Here is a 15,250-nt window from a genome sequence, read left to right as displayed (position 1 = left end):
TAAGGATTAAATCAGCATTATGTCGATATCTAAGCTTCCTCTCAGAGGTCACATAAAAACGTGCAACTCTTTGTCCCAGTAGGCACCTGGGCTCCCTGAAACGGCATCCAAATACATCTAGTAATCTAATTAATGTCTTTCTGTTGAATCTGTTTGTGCAGGTTCATGACAGGTGTGTGTGTGTGTGTGTGTGTGTGTGTGTGTGTGTGTGTGTGTGTGTGTGTGTGTGTGCTCACAGTGGAGTGTGATGCTTGGTACTAAATGCTAATATGACAGTCTGCAGTAGAAAGGAGCCGAGGAGGAACGAGCAGCGTGCACGCCCTCCAGACGGAGCCGAGGAAGGAGGAGCGTGTGCACGAGTGTGAACTCGATGACTCGCTTCGGCAAGGACACACACAGACAGTCTCACACCTACACACCACGTTCACCAACGCACGCATACATTTTACAGCTGTAGACAGAAGAAAGCAGCTAACTGTAGCACACACACACACACACACACACACACACAGACAGGTGCAAGCCTACGCATGGACACAAAGATGAGCTCTCCCTTCATCTCACCTCACACATAAACCACCTACATGAACACGCACACACACAAACATGTAAATTACTGTTCAAGGGCAGCCAGAGTTTGAGAACAACGCCAACTCAGCAGTGCTAACAGAAGAAGCACACATACTGTACGCTAATTGTTTCGACTTTGAGCCGAAAAGGACGACTGCTCGTGAAACTTTGTTCCGTTGTTTTAGGACCTTCTCCCACCTGATGGGGACACACACACACACACACACACACACACACACACACACACACACACACACACACACACACACACACACACACACACACACACACACACACACACACACACACACACACACACACACACACACACACTCCGGATGACCACCAACAAGGACGGTGACAAAGGCGCCCAAAACAACTGTCACACCTGTGCCTCAGAGCTGCAGCACACACACACACACACACACACACACACACACACACACACACACAAACAGAAGTAACACCTGGAGGCTGACAGGGCGATGACATTGAGGAGAAACTCCTGCACACGGGGACTCTTGGATGACACAACGCTTCAGTGAGTTTCAGAAGTTTGAAATTTGAACTTAAAAAACAGCACGATGAAACATTCTTTTTTTAAATTTATTTTTGGACTTTTTGTGCCTTTAATGAAGAGTTAGGACAGTGGATAGAGTCGGAAATCAGGGAGAGAGAGAGAGAGAGAGAGGGGAATGAGCCACAGGCTGGATTCTAAACCTGGGCCGCCCGCTTGGAAGACTATAGCCTCCATACATGGGATGCGTGCACTAACCACTGCACCACTGCACCACTGCACCACCAGCGCCCATAATTTTTCATTCTTTCTGCAGAATTTACCAGTGAATTGTGTGCTCAATTTGCTTCATCTTTTTTAATCTTATCTTTCATTCAGTAGGTTTATCTTCATGTTTGTACCCTAGCAGAGATATCATGATCACGTTTTGAGTAGATTTGAGTTCAGCTATGAACTTCCAGAGTCTCAAAGGAGGTCATTACGGTGGTACTCTTACAGCTTAACATCTCATCCAGGTTAAATGATTTAAGCCTACAACTCGCCCATTTCATTGTTTTATTTTTTACAAAAGGGCCTAACATTAAAGATTTTTGTCCCTTTAAAAGTGTGTGCTTGGAATATATCCGGAGGTGTTTCAGGTTTTTCTAGGTGTTTTTCTGTGTGTAGCTATTTGCACATTCAAAGCGTAAGTACACACACATGCATCCTGAACTGTGCAGTCCAGCTGCATGCAGCAGCACAGAGAGAGGCCAGCAGCTGGTCGGGTCCGGCCTGTGGCAGACCTACGTATGCTAACGTTGGCCTGCAGGCAGATCCAGGTGGGAGGAAGGGTATTACAAATGAGATTAGGATCGGTTAGTTTCCCAAAAAGCAGATTTATCTGGGATGAAGCTCATAATAGCCGCTCACAGATTTCAATTTGGTGCATTGAGAAAAATTTGGTTCCATACGCGATCCCCAGGGAGAAAATACTCGGCAAAGTCGGCATCTTTCATGTAATAATGAAGCTGTGATGGCGAGATTTTTAGCGCTATATGCAACAATTTATTTAGTGAACATGGAAAATGGTTTCCCTCAAAGATGGAGTCAGTAGCTTCTTCCTTAAGGAACTAAAATACAGAGTTACCCTGAAGTGAAGCTGCTCCATCGTCCCTTCTGGACCTCCATACATGTGTGGTGGTGACTGTGTGCACAGCTGTTTCCTCCAGCCAATGGCAGCGCAGCAGGTGAGTTTAGGAGAGGATACAATTCAGGGATTGGACGCTAACCAAACTGGCTAATATGACGGATGTGGACGTAGCGGCAAAATAGAGAAAATATAATCACAGTGAGGAGAAACACCAAGCGGATAAAGCTCGTTCTAAAATTAGGGTGAACCTTGTGTTGGCTTTTACCCGTGGACGTGGCGTTGGTCTGCTTCCTGTTGGACAGGCAGGTGGCAAACACCGGCGGTTAGCTTGTGCTAGCGTGCGGTAGCTAGCAGTGTAGGTACAAGCAGTAAACGTACACACTACGTCCTGCAGTGAGGGTGAGATTCTGGGGGCGATGAACCCAGGAGGAGGAGGGGCCCAGGTTGAATGTTGTGTTTACAAGCTGCTACTGACTCTACCTGTGTGTCTGCGGCTCATCGTTGAATGTACTTACAGAAGAGTCACCAGACAGAAACGTCTGAGTCATGACAAAATGTAAATCACCGCAGTCTCTCCGTCTGCTGCCACTCTGCACATATGACTGCCTGTTACTGCCAATTACTCTCCTAACAGGCCTCATCAAGGCTTCAGCAGTTAGTAACCTGGTGAATCACCAGACATCAGCTGTGGCGGCTCTGATGTCACTTAGCAACACTCAACATACACAAGCTTTAATGCTGCGTCTTCGATCACGTTCACTGCTTCTATGGCCATCTTCAAATAAAAAAAATTACTTTCATGTTAAAAGGTTATGAGCTGTATGGGTGGTTGTGGTTAGTTTGCACGACCCATGTACAGAGGCTAAAGTCCTTAAAGCTTGTCAGCGCGGGTTCGAGTCCCACCTGTGGCTCCTTCTCCACTTGTAGTTACCCGCTATCCTTTCACCTGTATCTCAATGAAGGCATCAAGTCCCCACATCCACAGAAATCTTAGCGATAAAAATACACCTTTAATGGTGCTTTCACACTCGCACAAAACTCCTGAAAACTTCCTGAAGGTTTGGAGGGGAGCAGCATGTGTGAACGCAAACAGCCGCATTTTTGACCCTGACCGTGTTTTAGAACCTCTACGTAAAGTCAAACTGAACGTACCCAGTGTCATCCCTCACTTCTGGGCCTTTTTTTTTTAACGCCATGTCCTGCCTCCTAAGACCGCCTCCTGCTGTGAGGTGCATGTGTGAACAAAAAACTCTGAAAAAGATTTCAGGGGCAGTCTGCCTCGAGAAATTTGAAAAAGAAAAGGTTTAGCTTTTTAGACCGTTTCTCAAGCCCGTGTTTGTCTGGCTGATCACTATTTGATCGACATCTTCCTGGCTCAGCACTGAAAATAATCTGTGGAATTTAAATTGATGCAATTTTTTTAGATGTCTTTTAATTGGTTTAATACTCATGTAGATAAAAGGCTTCGGTGGATTTCAGTTGCAAGATTAGTATTACTTAGACGCCAGATGAATCTAGAAACTGGGAGTCTCCAGGTTGTCACAATAATCTGAAGGCAATGTTTTGTAAGGTGACTTTAACATTGCTGTCTTTTATTCTTTCTTTCAAATTCGAGACACAAACGTCGATGTTTGCGCTGCCAACAGCAGAACGTGTGCATCTGCTGAAAATCAAACAGCATAAGCGCCTCATGAAATCATTATGTCGAAATAATGAATGCAGCGGCACAAGTAGCGATATGATCTGCAAATTAACACTGGTAATGATGGACTACTCCCATTGCCAGTGGCTTCACACACACACACACACACACACACACACACACATGCATGGTCAGAAAGCGTCGAGCCACCACACTCTGAGAGAAATTTCAGCGTGTGCCAAAATCCAACTAACACTTTGAGCCCTAATGGAATTCAAATTGTGAAGAATTTATGACGGGGATATGAGCGCGCTGTTCTGCCAGCTGGTGTACAAGGATGTGTGTGGTTTCCATGGCGACAGAGAGGATGCAGAGGAGGGAGTGCAGAGCCATTGTTCAGAAATAACCAGAACTGTTAGCTGTACACATTCGAGGATCGTCCATTTCTTCTTCTTCTTTAAATGCGGTGTGTATTTTCTATTTTTTTTTTCTCGCTACACTGCGATGAAAAGATTGGGTTAGTGGAGTCATGGTGGGAGGATTTGGCTTGAAGATTAACCCACTGCACATCAAAGATGATCAGCCAGCGAGCAGATCTGTGTCAGCAGGCCAGAGTGAGCGAGAGACACAGAGGAGGAGGAGGAAGATGAAAGGAGAGGAGAGGAGAGAAGGGCATCGAAAAGGGGATGCACGTGTACGAATTTAAGTGCAGAAATCAGAAACTGATATCCAACCAAATCACCTTTCTACTGTCTTCACCATGCATGGGGGAGGGAGGGGATTGGAGGGATAGCGGCGGTGCATCATTGACATTAACCACAGAAGAAGAAAGAAGAAGAAGGAGGATTGCAAATGGCCACCAGAGAAAACATAGACTGACAGGATTTCTTGTCTCGGTTCAGGCTATAGTCAGGCTTTGGTCGTCTGAGCATCCCTCACAGATGTGGGGCAAGCTGCCGCCTCCACACTTCACCGGTGAAGCGAGAACGTGTGTGTGTGTTGTAGCGTGTGAAGGTGGTGGAGGTGGAGGGTTAGCCCAAGGTTGTTTTAATGCGTCTGCACCAGATCTGCCAAAATCTTTTTGTTTAACTTCCAGCTGGGTTTCAGCGGACACAACTGCCCTGCAGCACTCGTGTAAAATGACAAATATAGGCCTAAGAGAGGGTTCGTACAGCTTGTAAAGGATCAGATATGGGTATAAAATGAGCCTGTGCTAAATGTTGTAATTTTAATGTTCTATACTGACACCACAAACACACAAAAATAAATCCCTTTATGTGACAATTTAAACACAAAAGTAGATAAAGGAAACGTCTGTATGCAAATATCACAACACCTGAATTACTGTGAGGCTCTGCAGAAACATTCATGGCACTCAGAGGATGAATTCCCAAAAAATGTGTTTCATACGTGGACCGTCAAATTCAAGAATAGTATGCTGAAATATTTAGAGCTCCCCCTGCTGTCTTGGCTGTCCCTCTGTGTAAAGTCTCTATGCTAAGGAGGGACTCAGAACCCCGACCACGACCTGCTGCTTGTATAAAGAAAGCTACAAACCTCAGAAGTCCACTCAGAGGTCAGAACGTAACACCTGCTGAGCATCATGTAGCTTAAAGCACCACATGAGCCAAAGTGCGGCCTTACAGAGCAGAGAGATGTTCGACCTGCAGATGGACAAGTTTATGCTTCTTCTACTGCAGCAACATGCATTGTTGCATTGCATTGTGTGACTGTTTGCTTTAATGTTGCTGCAGCGAAAATACATTTTTATTAACACTTGATCGAACGAGATGAGGTATGAACTTCATTCGGTTTGAGACGAGATGGAAACTCATAACAGGTGCTTTAAGTTCATTTGCACTGAACTTCCTGGACAAACTTTGAAGAACTGGACCAAACTTGTATATTTCTTTATGTTTCTGGAGAATAAAATCCTCTTTAAAATAAAATAGAAGGTGCACCTAGTGGTTAGTGTGCACGCCCGGGTTCAAATCATCCTGCAAATCGTCTCACTCTCTATCTACTGTCCTGTCCCTAAATAAAGGCACTAAAAGCCCCCTTCAAAATAAAATTTTAATTAAAAGAAGCCTTGCATTTAAGGGGAGATCTGCAACAAAGGCTCGTGACTTAAACAGCATCGTGTGTGTGCTAAATCCACATATATTTGTCTTAGACATACATGAATCCAAGAAGAGACCATGCTCTTGGATGTTTCACTGATGTGACTGTTTCCCTTTGCTGATTTAACACACACGCACGCACGCACGCACGCACGCGCAAAATCCCTCCCTCTCACACACACACACGTGCACAATTAAACCCCCGATTTTTCGAATTTGGCTGGACATCACCTTGCCTTCACACACCATGATTGTCAGCCTATGCGATGACAAGAATCAGACAGATTATATTGGATTATAACGCCACAGTGATTTCATCTCGTGCACGCGCCTTCATCGTTAATCTGACAGTAATGTAGCCTGTCGCGCGCATGCGATGACTCTCAAACAAAGAGAGGCTTTTGTTAAATGTTTACTCATGGTTTTTTTTCTACTTCTTCTTCTTCTTCTTCTTCTTCTTCTCTTCCCTCTGTGTGTATCAGAATGTGCGTCCAGATCCCCCTCATGAATTATTCATCAGGTCCCCGGGCTCTAATCCTCGCCTTTGTGTCGCTGTAGTGCCAGTGCGCCTCCGGGGATCCGGTTTACTGCATCGGCTGGCCGCTGTCACTCTCACACATCGCTCTGATTTCTCCTTTAATATCACACAAAGTGTCTCATAGTGAACCCTAGTGTACATTAAGTGATCTGATTCTGCTCTGATTTCCTCCTGACATGTCCTATCGGTGTTTGTTCAGCGTCTGGATTGAGTTAAATGGCATTTCTTTAACCCTACGTGCTGCCTGATGACTTACAATGTCTGCCACACTCAGCATGGGACTGATAGTGACCTCATTGTGCAAAAAAAAAAAAAACACCTCCATAACATTCTTTTAATATGATTCTTAACACTGGGAATCTTATACTATTTGAAACACCATCCTATAATCTCCTGTTTTGCGGTTTGTCCAATGAATTGAAAGTGACCTAAATGTTGCCTCCCCTTGTGTCTCCATCATATTCATAAGGATTTAGGACCGTCTACTTGAGTCTTTATTGTGACCTAATTTCGCTTTATGCGCTTTTTTGTCTCGTGTGACATCTCTCGAGTAGTCCTGAAGGAACAAAGGGTTGAATAAAAACATAAAAATTACATTTTCTGTCCCTTAGGCATTGATATCAAATATTAAAATCTAAATAATATTCCTTTAGGATGACACAAGAGAGATTTTCCCTCTAAAGATGTGTATTACGCACGTTTTTTAAGGGCAGGTTATACAAAATCCGATTTATTTTCAATTTCCAGTGACTGTAAAATGTCAACATTACAGTGTTTAGGATGTTTTTTGACTCACATTTTCCGTGAATGCCACAGTGTGATGTGCTTTTCCTAACCCGGCTTACTGACCTCCTTTCACGCTGCACTGTGGGAGTGTGTTTAGGTACCCTGAATCCACAGAGAGGACGTGCAGCTGCTGCAGGAAAATGGAGAAAAATGTGCATGCAAAGTGCACATTGAAAGGTGTTTTTCTTACCGTGCACACTCAGTGGGATCAAGTGCAGAACCAGGACGAACGACAGCAGCGTTAGTCTCCAGCATCCCGTGCAAAACACGCTCGCCTCCTTCCCCTGCATCCTCGCCGTGCAAATGATAGGAGATGATCAGCAGAGAAAATAAAAACGAAATCCCCGGGTCTAACAGTGACTCTAGAGTTCAAAAATGTTGCAAAAAGTAATCCGGATGAGTGGGTCTTGTTGATTTGCGTGCAGTCTAGACTCCAGCCTCCCTGCGCTGCTCCTCCATAGCCGCTTGGTCTCAGCTGTCTCCGCGGATCCGCTGCTGGTTCACACGCTCGGCTCAGTTAAGCACACAGAGGCTGCTTACGGATCCATTGCCAGAGAGACGGCGGTGGGAGACGGTGAAGGCGAGGGTGGGAGTGGTGGCGGTGGTGGAGGCGGGGGGTGGTTGAGTTTGCGGGGCGCAGACGCACGCTGTGGCTCGGCTTGGCTTGGTTTGGCTCGGAAACGGATCGGTGCTTTTCGGGTACTTTGTGTGTGAGAGGGAAACAAAACGCACGGAGGAGAGCAGCGCGCTCGGCAGCCTGCTCATCATCAGGGGAGGGGAGGGGTGAAGGGTTGTTGATGCCCCCCCACCCACTCACCCAACCGAACTTCATCCCTCCCCCCTTTTCCCTAAGACGCTTCCCTCCTCCTCCTCTTGTCATCTTTCCTTTAACTCAACCTATTTCCTGTTTTTCCGTCCTTAAAGTGTGTTTCCTCTTACTCATACTTTTGGTCCTATTCACTCTTTCGCTCACTTCATTTTTCTCCAACCTTGGTGTCCTCTTCCAACATTGTTGTCCTCTTCCTGAACTAGTTTCCTTTCGTTTTCATCCTTTTCGTGCACCTCCTTTTCCTGTCATACTTCTCTTATTTTTGTCTTTTGTCCTTAGGAGTTTGTGTCCTCTTCCTCATACTTTTCGACCTCTTCACTCTTTCCAAATACTTTCCTCCTCCGCTTCCAGTCCTTATTCCAATGTCTTCCCCCTTTTTTTTTTTCTGGACCATTTCTGTTCTTTCCCACATCTCCTTTTTGTTGTTGTCTCCTCTGTCCTGCACCTTTTCCAAGATGCTCAAATCCCCCTTCTTCCTTCTCTCCTCCATCTTTACTTTCCCCCAAAAGTTCCCAATGCTTGTCATTCGCCAACTCTCCCTCCTGTTTTTCCCAAGGACCATTTTCGTCCTCACCTCTTCATCCTCTGAGACTTTTTTGTAGCATCCCTCTGTTCTTTGTTTGTCCTCATTCCTGCACCACCCTCAGATGTTTCCCATCCTCGCTTTTCTTTTCTAAACTCTTCATCCGTCTAATTTGGCCTGTTCATGCATCCTTTCTTTCCCCTAATATTGTTCTACCTGCACCTTTCTTTCATTCTTTGTAGTTATTCTCTTCTTCTTTTTACATTTTTTTAAACCGTATTCTTCTCCCTTTTTCCACCTGCAAACTTTTCTCTGCTCTGTCTCCTGCAAGATCTTCCCCTCCTCCGGTTCCTCCTTCTCTCTCAATCCTTATTTTCCAGACACTTCATCATCTCCTACATTTCCTCTCCACACGTCTTTGTCTTCCATGACTTTTTCATCCACAAATAATCTTGTTTTGTAATCTTCAGCACCTGTCCTAGGGATGTTTCCTCTCCTCTCACACTTCTCTCCTCCTCTCCTCTAATCTCTCTTCTTCCATGCTCTCTGATCGATCAAACTTTCTCCTTTACCTCCTCTTCCCTTTCTTCTTCCTCCAGCTGCTTCCCAAAACATCCTCCCTCTTCTCTCAGACTCCAGCTCCCCCCCCCCCACCTACATCACACTTTTCCCCATCTTTTCACCTCCTCTGTTCACTTCCCCAGACTTTTCCACCCCCCCCATCCCCTCCCTCCTCCACTCCTTCCTCTGTTTCCAAAAGCTTTCAGTAATTTGCCATTCATCTGAGTGTGTTGAGTCCCAATAGTGCACACTGCTCTGGTCGCCTTTATTTTTACGTTACCAGAGGGATCTCGATCTGTTTTGAAAGAGCTTAACACGTGTGTGTGTTTGTGTGTGTGTGTGTGTGTGTGTGTGTGTGTGTGTGTGTGTGTGTGTGTGTGTGTGTGTTGTCAGGGGGGATGAATCAATTTGAGATTATGTAAAAAATAAAATAAGTGTGTTGTTTGACGCCGTCAAAACAACCAGCTTTGTCTAATGGTGTTACACAGAGAAGCAAACAAAAGGGGGGAGGAAAAGGAGGAGGAGGAGGAGGGGGAGGGGGGTGTTAGGGGTGTCTGGGTAATCGGGTGCTGTAGGGTGGGGGGTGGGGGGGTAGTTTGAGGGGTAAACCAGGGGGGATGCACATGGTGATGAATGCCCAAGGGCCCCGGGGGTAATGATGGCGGTGGGGGTCGTGGGCATTCTTCCACACAAAAAAAAGCATAAAGAGAGAGGGAGGGGCCGGGCAACAGGCGATGTTTTGTGTGTGTGTAAATGTGTGTGTGTGTGTGTGTGTGTGTGTGTGTGTGTATCAACAGTCTGTTGTTTTTGAGTGCGTGTGCACGTAGTGTTGCCAGGATGAAATCCAAAATGTTCTGTGGATTAAAAAATGTGAGTTTGGTGAGTTTTTAAAAGTACGTTACAATGAATTTTGTGACGCTTCCGTTTAAATAATATCTAAACATGTTCTCTTTTTTTAACACAATACATTTGTTGGTACTTATTCCTGTGTGGTCTGAGTCTCCATATTGCTCCTCACAGTCTTCCCTTTAACCAAACCTGCGATGTTGTAAAATGAAGCCAATGCAGAAAGTGCAGTTCCTCAAATGTCCACTTGAGGCTGTCTCCAAAAGACTAGGAAGCCCCACTAACACTCATGTTAGGCCTCGTGTCCACATAGCGTTTTTTTCTGGGCTGAAAAGTGCTGGCTGTGCGCTCAGGAGCGTTTGCATGAAGTGTTTGTCCGCTGAGAAGAAAAAGCGCTGCACGTCCGTCCTCTCTCTATGACAACAGTCGGTTGACAATGGCCGCTGTATGACCGACACTGCTCCGTTACTTTTTAATGCATGTTTTATATTTGAGATATTTTTTCCCCCCGATCAGACATTAAGCGAGGAGGATGTGGGTACAAGACACGATCTGTAGGTAACAAAAATACGGGGGAAATCTAACATTTTGGAAGAGCGCCGGGGACGTCAACAGCGCCTTTCTGAAATGTTGAACGATTTTCAACGCGAGCGCTCAGAGCGGCCGTACAAAAAGGGGGCAGTGCTCGGAGAAAAAGACGCTGGGCGCTGCCAGGGCCGGCCCGTGACATAGGCAGTATAGGGCGATGTGAGGGGCAGCCTGGTACAAAAGCCAGTTTGTGCTGAAATTAGAGCTACACCGATTGGGAAAATCGGCCAATACCGATATTTGAAATAACAAGTTAGCCGATTGCTGATGCCGATGTTTGTTCCATGTGTAACCCAGGTTAATTGAATTTGATTTATTTTGAGAGGGGAGTGACCTCAGTGTACCTACTTCTTTTGGTGTCAGACTCCCACAAGGCCGACATTTTCTCTCATGTTTGACGATGAGTTTGTCCATCTGCCCAATTAAAAAAAAACTCACCCCTGAACCTCATCTCACAACAAATAAACGTCAGCTACTGAAGTTGCTTCATGCCACATTATTGTGTGCCGATGTCGGTCAACAGGACCGACATCGGACGATTACGATGTTGAAACTATGCATTGTTGCATCCCAATTCTGAATCACTCATTTTGCATTTCCAAATTTCCAACATGGTTACCGCCAATGTTGGCTTCAAATTGCCTTTTCAGAAACCAATGAGTGACGTCACTGAGCCAACTCCAAACAAAAAAAGAGTCATTACAATTATTTATATTTTTTAACCACACATAATCAGGTGTAATAAAACACACTTAAAGGCTATATATATGAGATTTTTTGATCCAGCAGATGTCGCCCTTGAGCACCAGAATGAAACCAAAACAACTCGCGCTGCATTGTTGTGTTAGCATGCTAATGCTAGCGATCTTTATTATGCTCGTATCTTCACACTGCATGTAAATTTACCTGAAATGAGCGTGATCTAGAAACGCAGTTAAGCAGTGAGTACAGTATGTTATTCTTCTTTTCTCTAGTCCCTCAATTAAACAACTTTTATACGCGAGGGGAGGAGTCAGCCGGCCGTCCCGGCGATGTAAACAAACTGAAGATAGGACTCTGAAAACTCTGAAAACATCACAGACAGTGGGACTCGGGTGTTACACCCATTGTAGACAGTCATGACTCACAGAGTTATTTTCAGAGGATATACTTTATTTCTATTACATTTAAGTGTGAAAAATCGCATATTAACCCTTTAATGTCTAACCTTTTAAAACATGTTATCACTACGCGAGCTCTTGAATAATTACCCTGCACCTGTCGTCTCTCTCTCTCTCTCTCTCTCTCTCTCTCTCTCTCTCTCTCTCTCTCTCTCTCTCTCTCTCGCTTTCTGTTTCCATTAACCTCTCTCGCTCGGCCTCGGGCGCAGATCCACACAACCATAAGTTTATTCATTATGAGCACACTACCGACCTTCCCGCTCATTTGTGCTTTTATCTGATTTCACCGGGCGACTGGTTTCATCTATTCCACTGCGTGATCCGAATATGAGCTGACAACCGCGTCAGACGGGGGAACAATAACGAGAAACCCGAAACTTAAATTCTGGTCACATTTCAGACACATCCTCCAAATTGAATAAAGAGGAGATCTTTGTCTTTTCAACCTAGTGTTTCTTTTTTGTGTGTGTCGCTTCTGTCTCTGGTTAGACTTTAATTTCATCTGGCTGTTATCTGAGGGGAATCATCAGACCTAATTTAACTCTCACAATCAGGACCGTTATCCAAACATTAGCCTACAGCCATGCCTGAGCTCGATTGCTTCCTCCTCTCCTCTTTCCCCCCGCTGGTCTGCGTTCACATTAGTAACATCGTTCTGTAACCGATTACATTTGTGTATGTACACAGTCCAATACAGCAGGGGGCAGTATGCACAAAATTGGTTAATAAATCTGCCAAAAAGCAGAAAGAAAAAGAAACAACCATGGCAACCCCTCTTGGACTGAGTCCATCCTGCTAACTGTGGATGGTCTCGTTGTTTCTGAGACACCACCAACGACCCTCTCCCCGCATCCACATCTACCGTGCAGCTCAGAGGATGAAACAGGACCGTATGTGTTGATACGACAGTTTTCCAAGCAACAGGCTCGGTTTAGAATTACGTCATAAAGCGGTGTTCACATCTCCCGTGGACAGAGGTGCTGCTTGTCAACAGGTATGGCAGGCAACTGCTTGGGGCCCCAGACCATTAGGGGGCCCAACCATGGACTGACAAACTTTAAACCACATGTAGCAGTGACTCCAAGTTACACAATGGCAGTAGAAAACCTCCCTAAGGGGGTCCCATCTGATAGTACGCACTGTTGTTGTTGCACCGCTAAGCAGCTCAATATTCCTGTGAAAACTTAAATGTGTCACTTAAAGACACCCGTTGCTGTCAAATTATTTTTGAACATAATGGTGATGAATGCTAGTTGGAGGGGCTCCCAGTGAATTTAGCTTAGGGCCCCAACAGACTCATGAATCGTGCCCTGAGAGAGACCACCTCTTCAAGCGGACTTTGGCAGGGTGCCCAAGTCTGGTACGTATGTGTTCACATTGATCAAATGAACCAGACTTCAGGTCAAGGTAACTCAGATCCGGGCCCGGGTCCCTAGTGTGAAACCTTCCTGAAGCCCTTTACATTGTTGTAAAACTTTTTCGTACAGCTCACATTCAAACCCTGCAGATGTTGAAGGGGGATGCCACCTTAATAAGTTCCATATTGGCTTCATTTTTCAAGACCGGAGGATGCCGATTGGTCTCTCCACGTAGACAGAAGATAACGGGTTGACATTATTACCAATTACTAATCAGATTCAACAGAAAGGCTGTCGTTTACCATGTTTAAAAATCTGCCTCGCTGGCCTCACAGTGACACAGGAATCGGGACGTGGATTGATTCTCAGGCCTGAAGTCTCTTTCGTTAAAGGGCTGCATTGATGATCACGTGCGCACACACACACACACACACACACACACACACACACACACACACACACACACACACACACACACACACACACTTGGCCCTCTGCCTCATGCCGTCTGGCAGCACGGTGTTTTCCAGTAATTTCGGGGTTAATTCCTCTCACAGCTATTATGTGCTGTTGTTGTGACAGTCCAGGCCAACTGCTGCGCTGATATTGAATAAGGGGACACACAGGGATTAGTGCCATTTAATCTCCAGAAAACATAAAGACCCCCAGACCTCTACGACCTCCACGTCACAGGGGAAAAGTTTGATATGATATCACATATCACCTGCTCCGTTATCATTCTCCTCGTCCTCTTTTTTTCATAACCGAGAACAACAGTAAATGATTTTCCAATAAAGTTAGACAAACAGTGACACCCACGTGTGGCTCCAGCTTTCAGCAAACTCTCATTTCTTTGAGGTCGTTTCTTTTTCCTACAAGTGAAATTTCATTATTCTCCAAATTCGATGTCATGAACAGTTTCCAAAAGAAAATGCAAAAAAACTGAATTATACAAGAAAAAGGCAAAAGTTGTAAAGAAATAAAAAGACATCGCAGGAGGACAAAAGTAAAGACTGTAAAGCACTGACTCATTGTGAGTTGTACTCTCGGGTTGGATGGCGTGCTCTGACGACCCGTAGGCTCATACACAGTACACCTTTATCTATAAGGCAATGCTTGGTTTGCTTCCAACACTACCTCTGTTTTTATCATGCAGAAAAGTACCAAATGATATTCTTTGCGTTCTCAGGACCTCTTTATGCTCTCCGTCCCACACACTCGGACAGAAAGTGGGGAAAGGGCTTCTGGGTAATCTGCACCCTCAGCCTGGAATCTGTTGCAGAATGACTTGAAACTCAAGGAGCTGGTGTTCTTAAATGTTTTTAAATCTACAATCAAAGACCTGGAAGTAGATTCTACAGGATGTTGATGATTTTAGCTCGACTCTTTGAACAACTCCGACCCCAGATGGTCTTTCTCTTTTAATGCAAAGTTAAATGCAGTGTTTTGTAAATTGTACTTTATCGGGGTGCTGGTAAAGTGTGCGCGTCCTATGTATGGAGGCATTGGTCCTTCGAGCGGGCGGCCCAGGTTCGAATCTCACCTGTGGCTCCTTTCCTGCATGTCATTCCCCACTCTCTCTCTCTCCCTGATTTTCGACTCTATCCACTGTACTATGTCTCCATTAAAGGTAAAAAAAAGATTAAAAAAAATGTTCTCTAGGTGGCCGCTTTCTGCTTCAAACGCTCTCTACTCATTGTAAACAGTTGAATAAGACGCTGGCGCTCAGAAAAAAAGCCTCTAGCTGGACACGGGACCTTACACGATCAGTGGTTCATGTGAAGTGGGTGGCTGTCTGCCCTCTCATTAACTCATATCTGTTACCGAGTACGCTAATTAGACTCACAACAATACAGTGTGAACGTATAGAGAAATATGTAGGTCACAAAATGACCCCAGGTCTCCTGCCTACTTATAAACTGGCTCTGTTGTGTTCCATGCTCCATTTGGTAGGAATATGACACACGAGAGAGTAGTTTCTGATCACTCAAGAGCTTTTCATTTCTTCTATCTTGCGCAGTAGTTTATGTTAACCAGTGAACTCCAGGTCTGACACTTTTAAACCTGTGCAAACAATGACCGA

General features: G+C 45.1%; 1 protein-coding gene across 12 annotated transcripts in view; it reads right to left on the bottom strand.

The window, feature by feature from the left end:
* The window catches only part of cspg5a (chondroitin sulfate proteoglycan 5a), a 49,964-nt gene extending 41,896 nt beyond the window's left edge, over window positions 1-8,068 (bottom strand). For 4 of the 12 annotated variants that reach the window (XM_020654078.3, XM_020654084.3, XM_020654086.3 and 1 more), the window contains exon 1: window positions 7,493-8,067. In XM_020654078.3, the coding sequence (XP_020509734.1) occupies window positions 7,493-7,592 (100 nt within the window). In that variant the 5' untranslated portion in view covers window positions 7,593-8,067. Of the gene's footprint in view, window positions 1-7,492 lie in introns of all 12 variants that reach the window. The other 8 variants (XM_020654080.3, XM_020654081.3, XM_065958378.1 and 5 more) reach the window with 3 other exon arrangements.
* Between the last annotated feature and the right edge of the window lie 7,182 nt (window positions 8,069-15,250).

Source organism: Labrus bergylta, chromosome 8 (genome assembly GCF_963930695.1).
Source record: "Labrus bergylta chromosome 8, fLabBer1.1, whole genome shotgun sequence".
In the NCBI taxonomy this organism is placed as follows: Eukaryota; Metazoa; Chordata; class Actinopteri; order Labriformes; family Labridae; genus Labrus; species Labrus bergylta.
The sequence above is the reverse complement of the archived record's forward strand: the minus strand, read 5'-3'. Positions and strand labels throughout refer to the sequence as shown.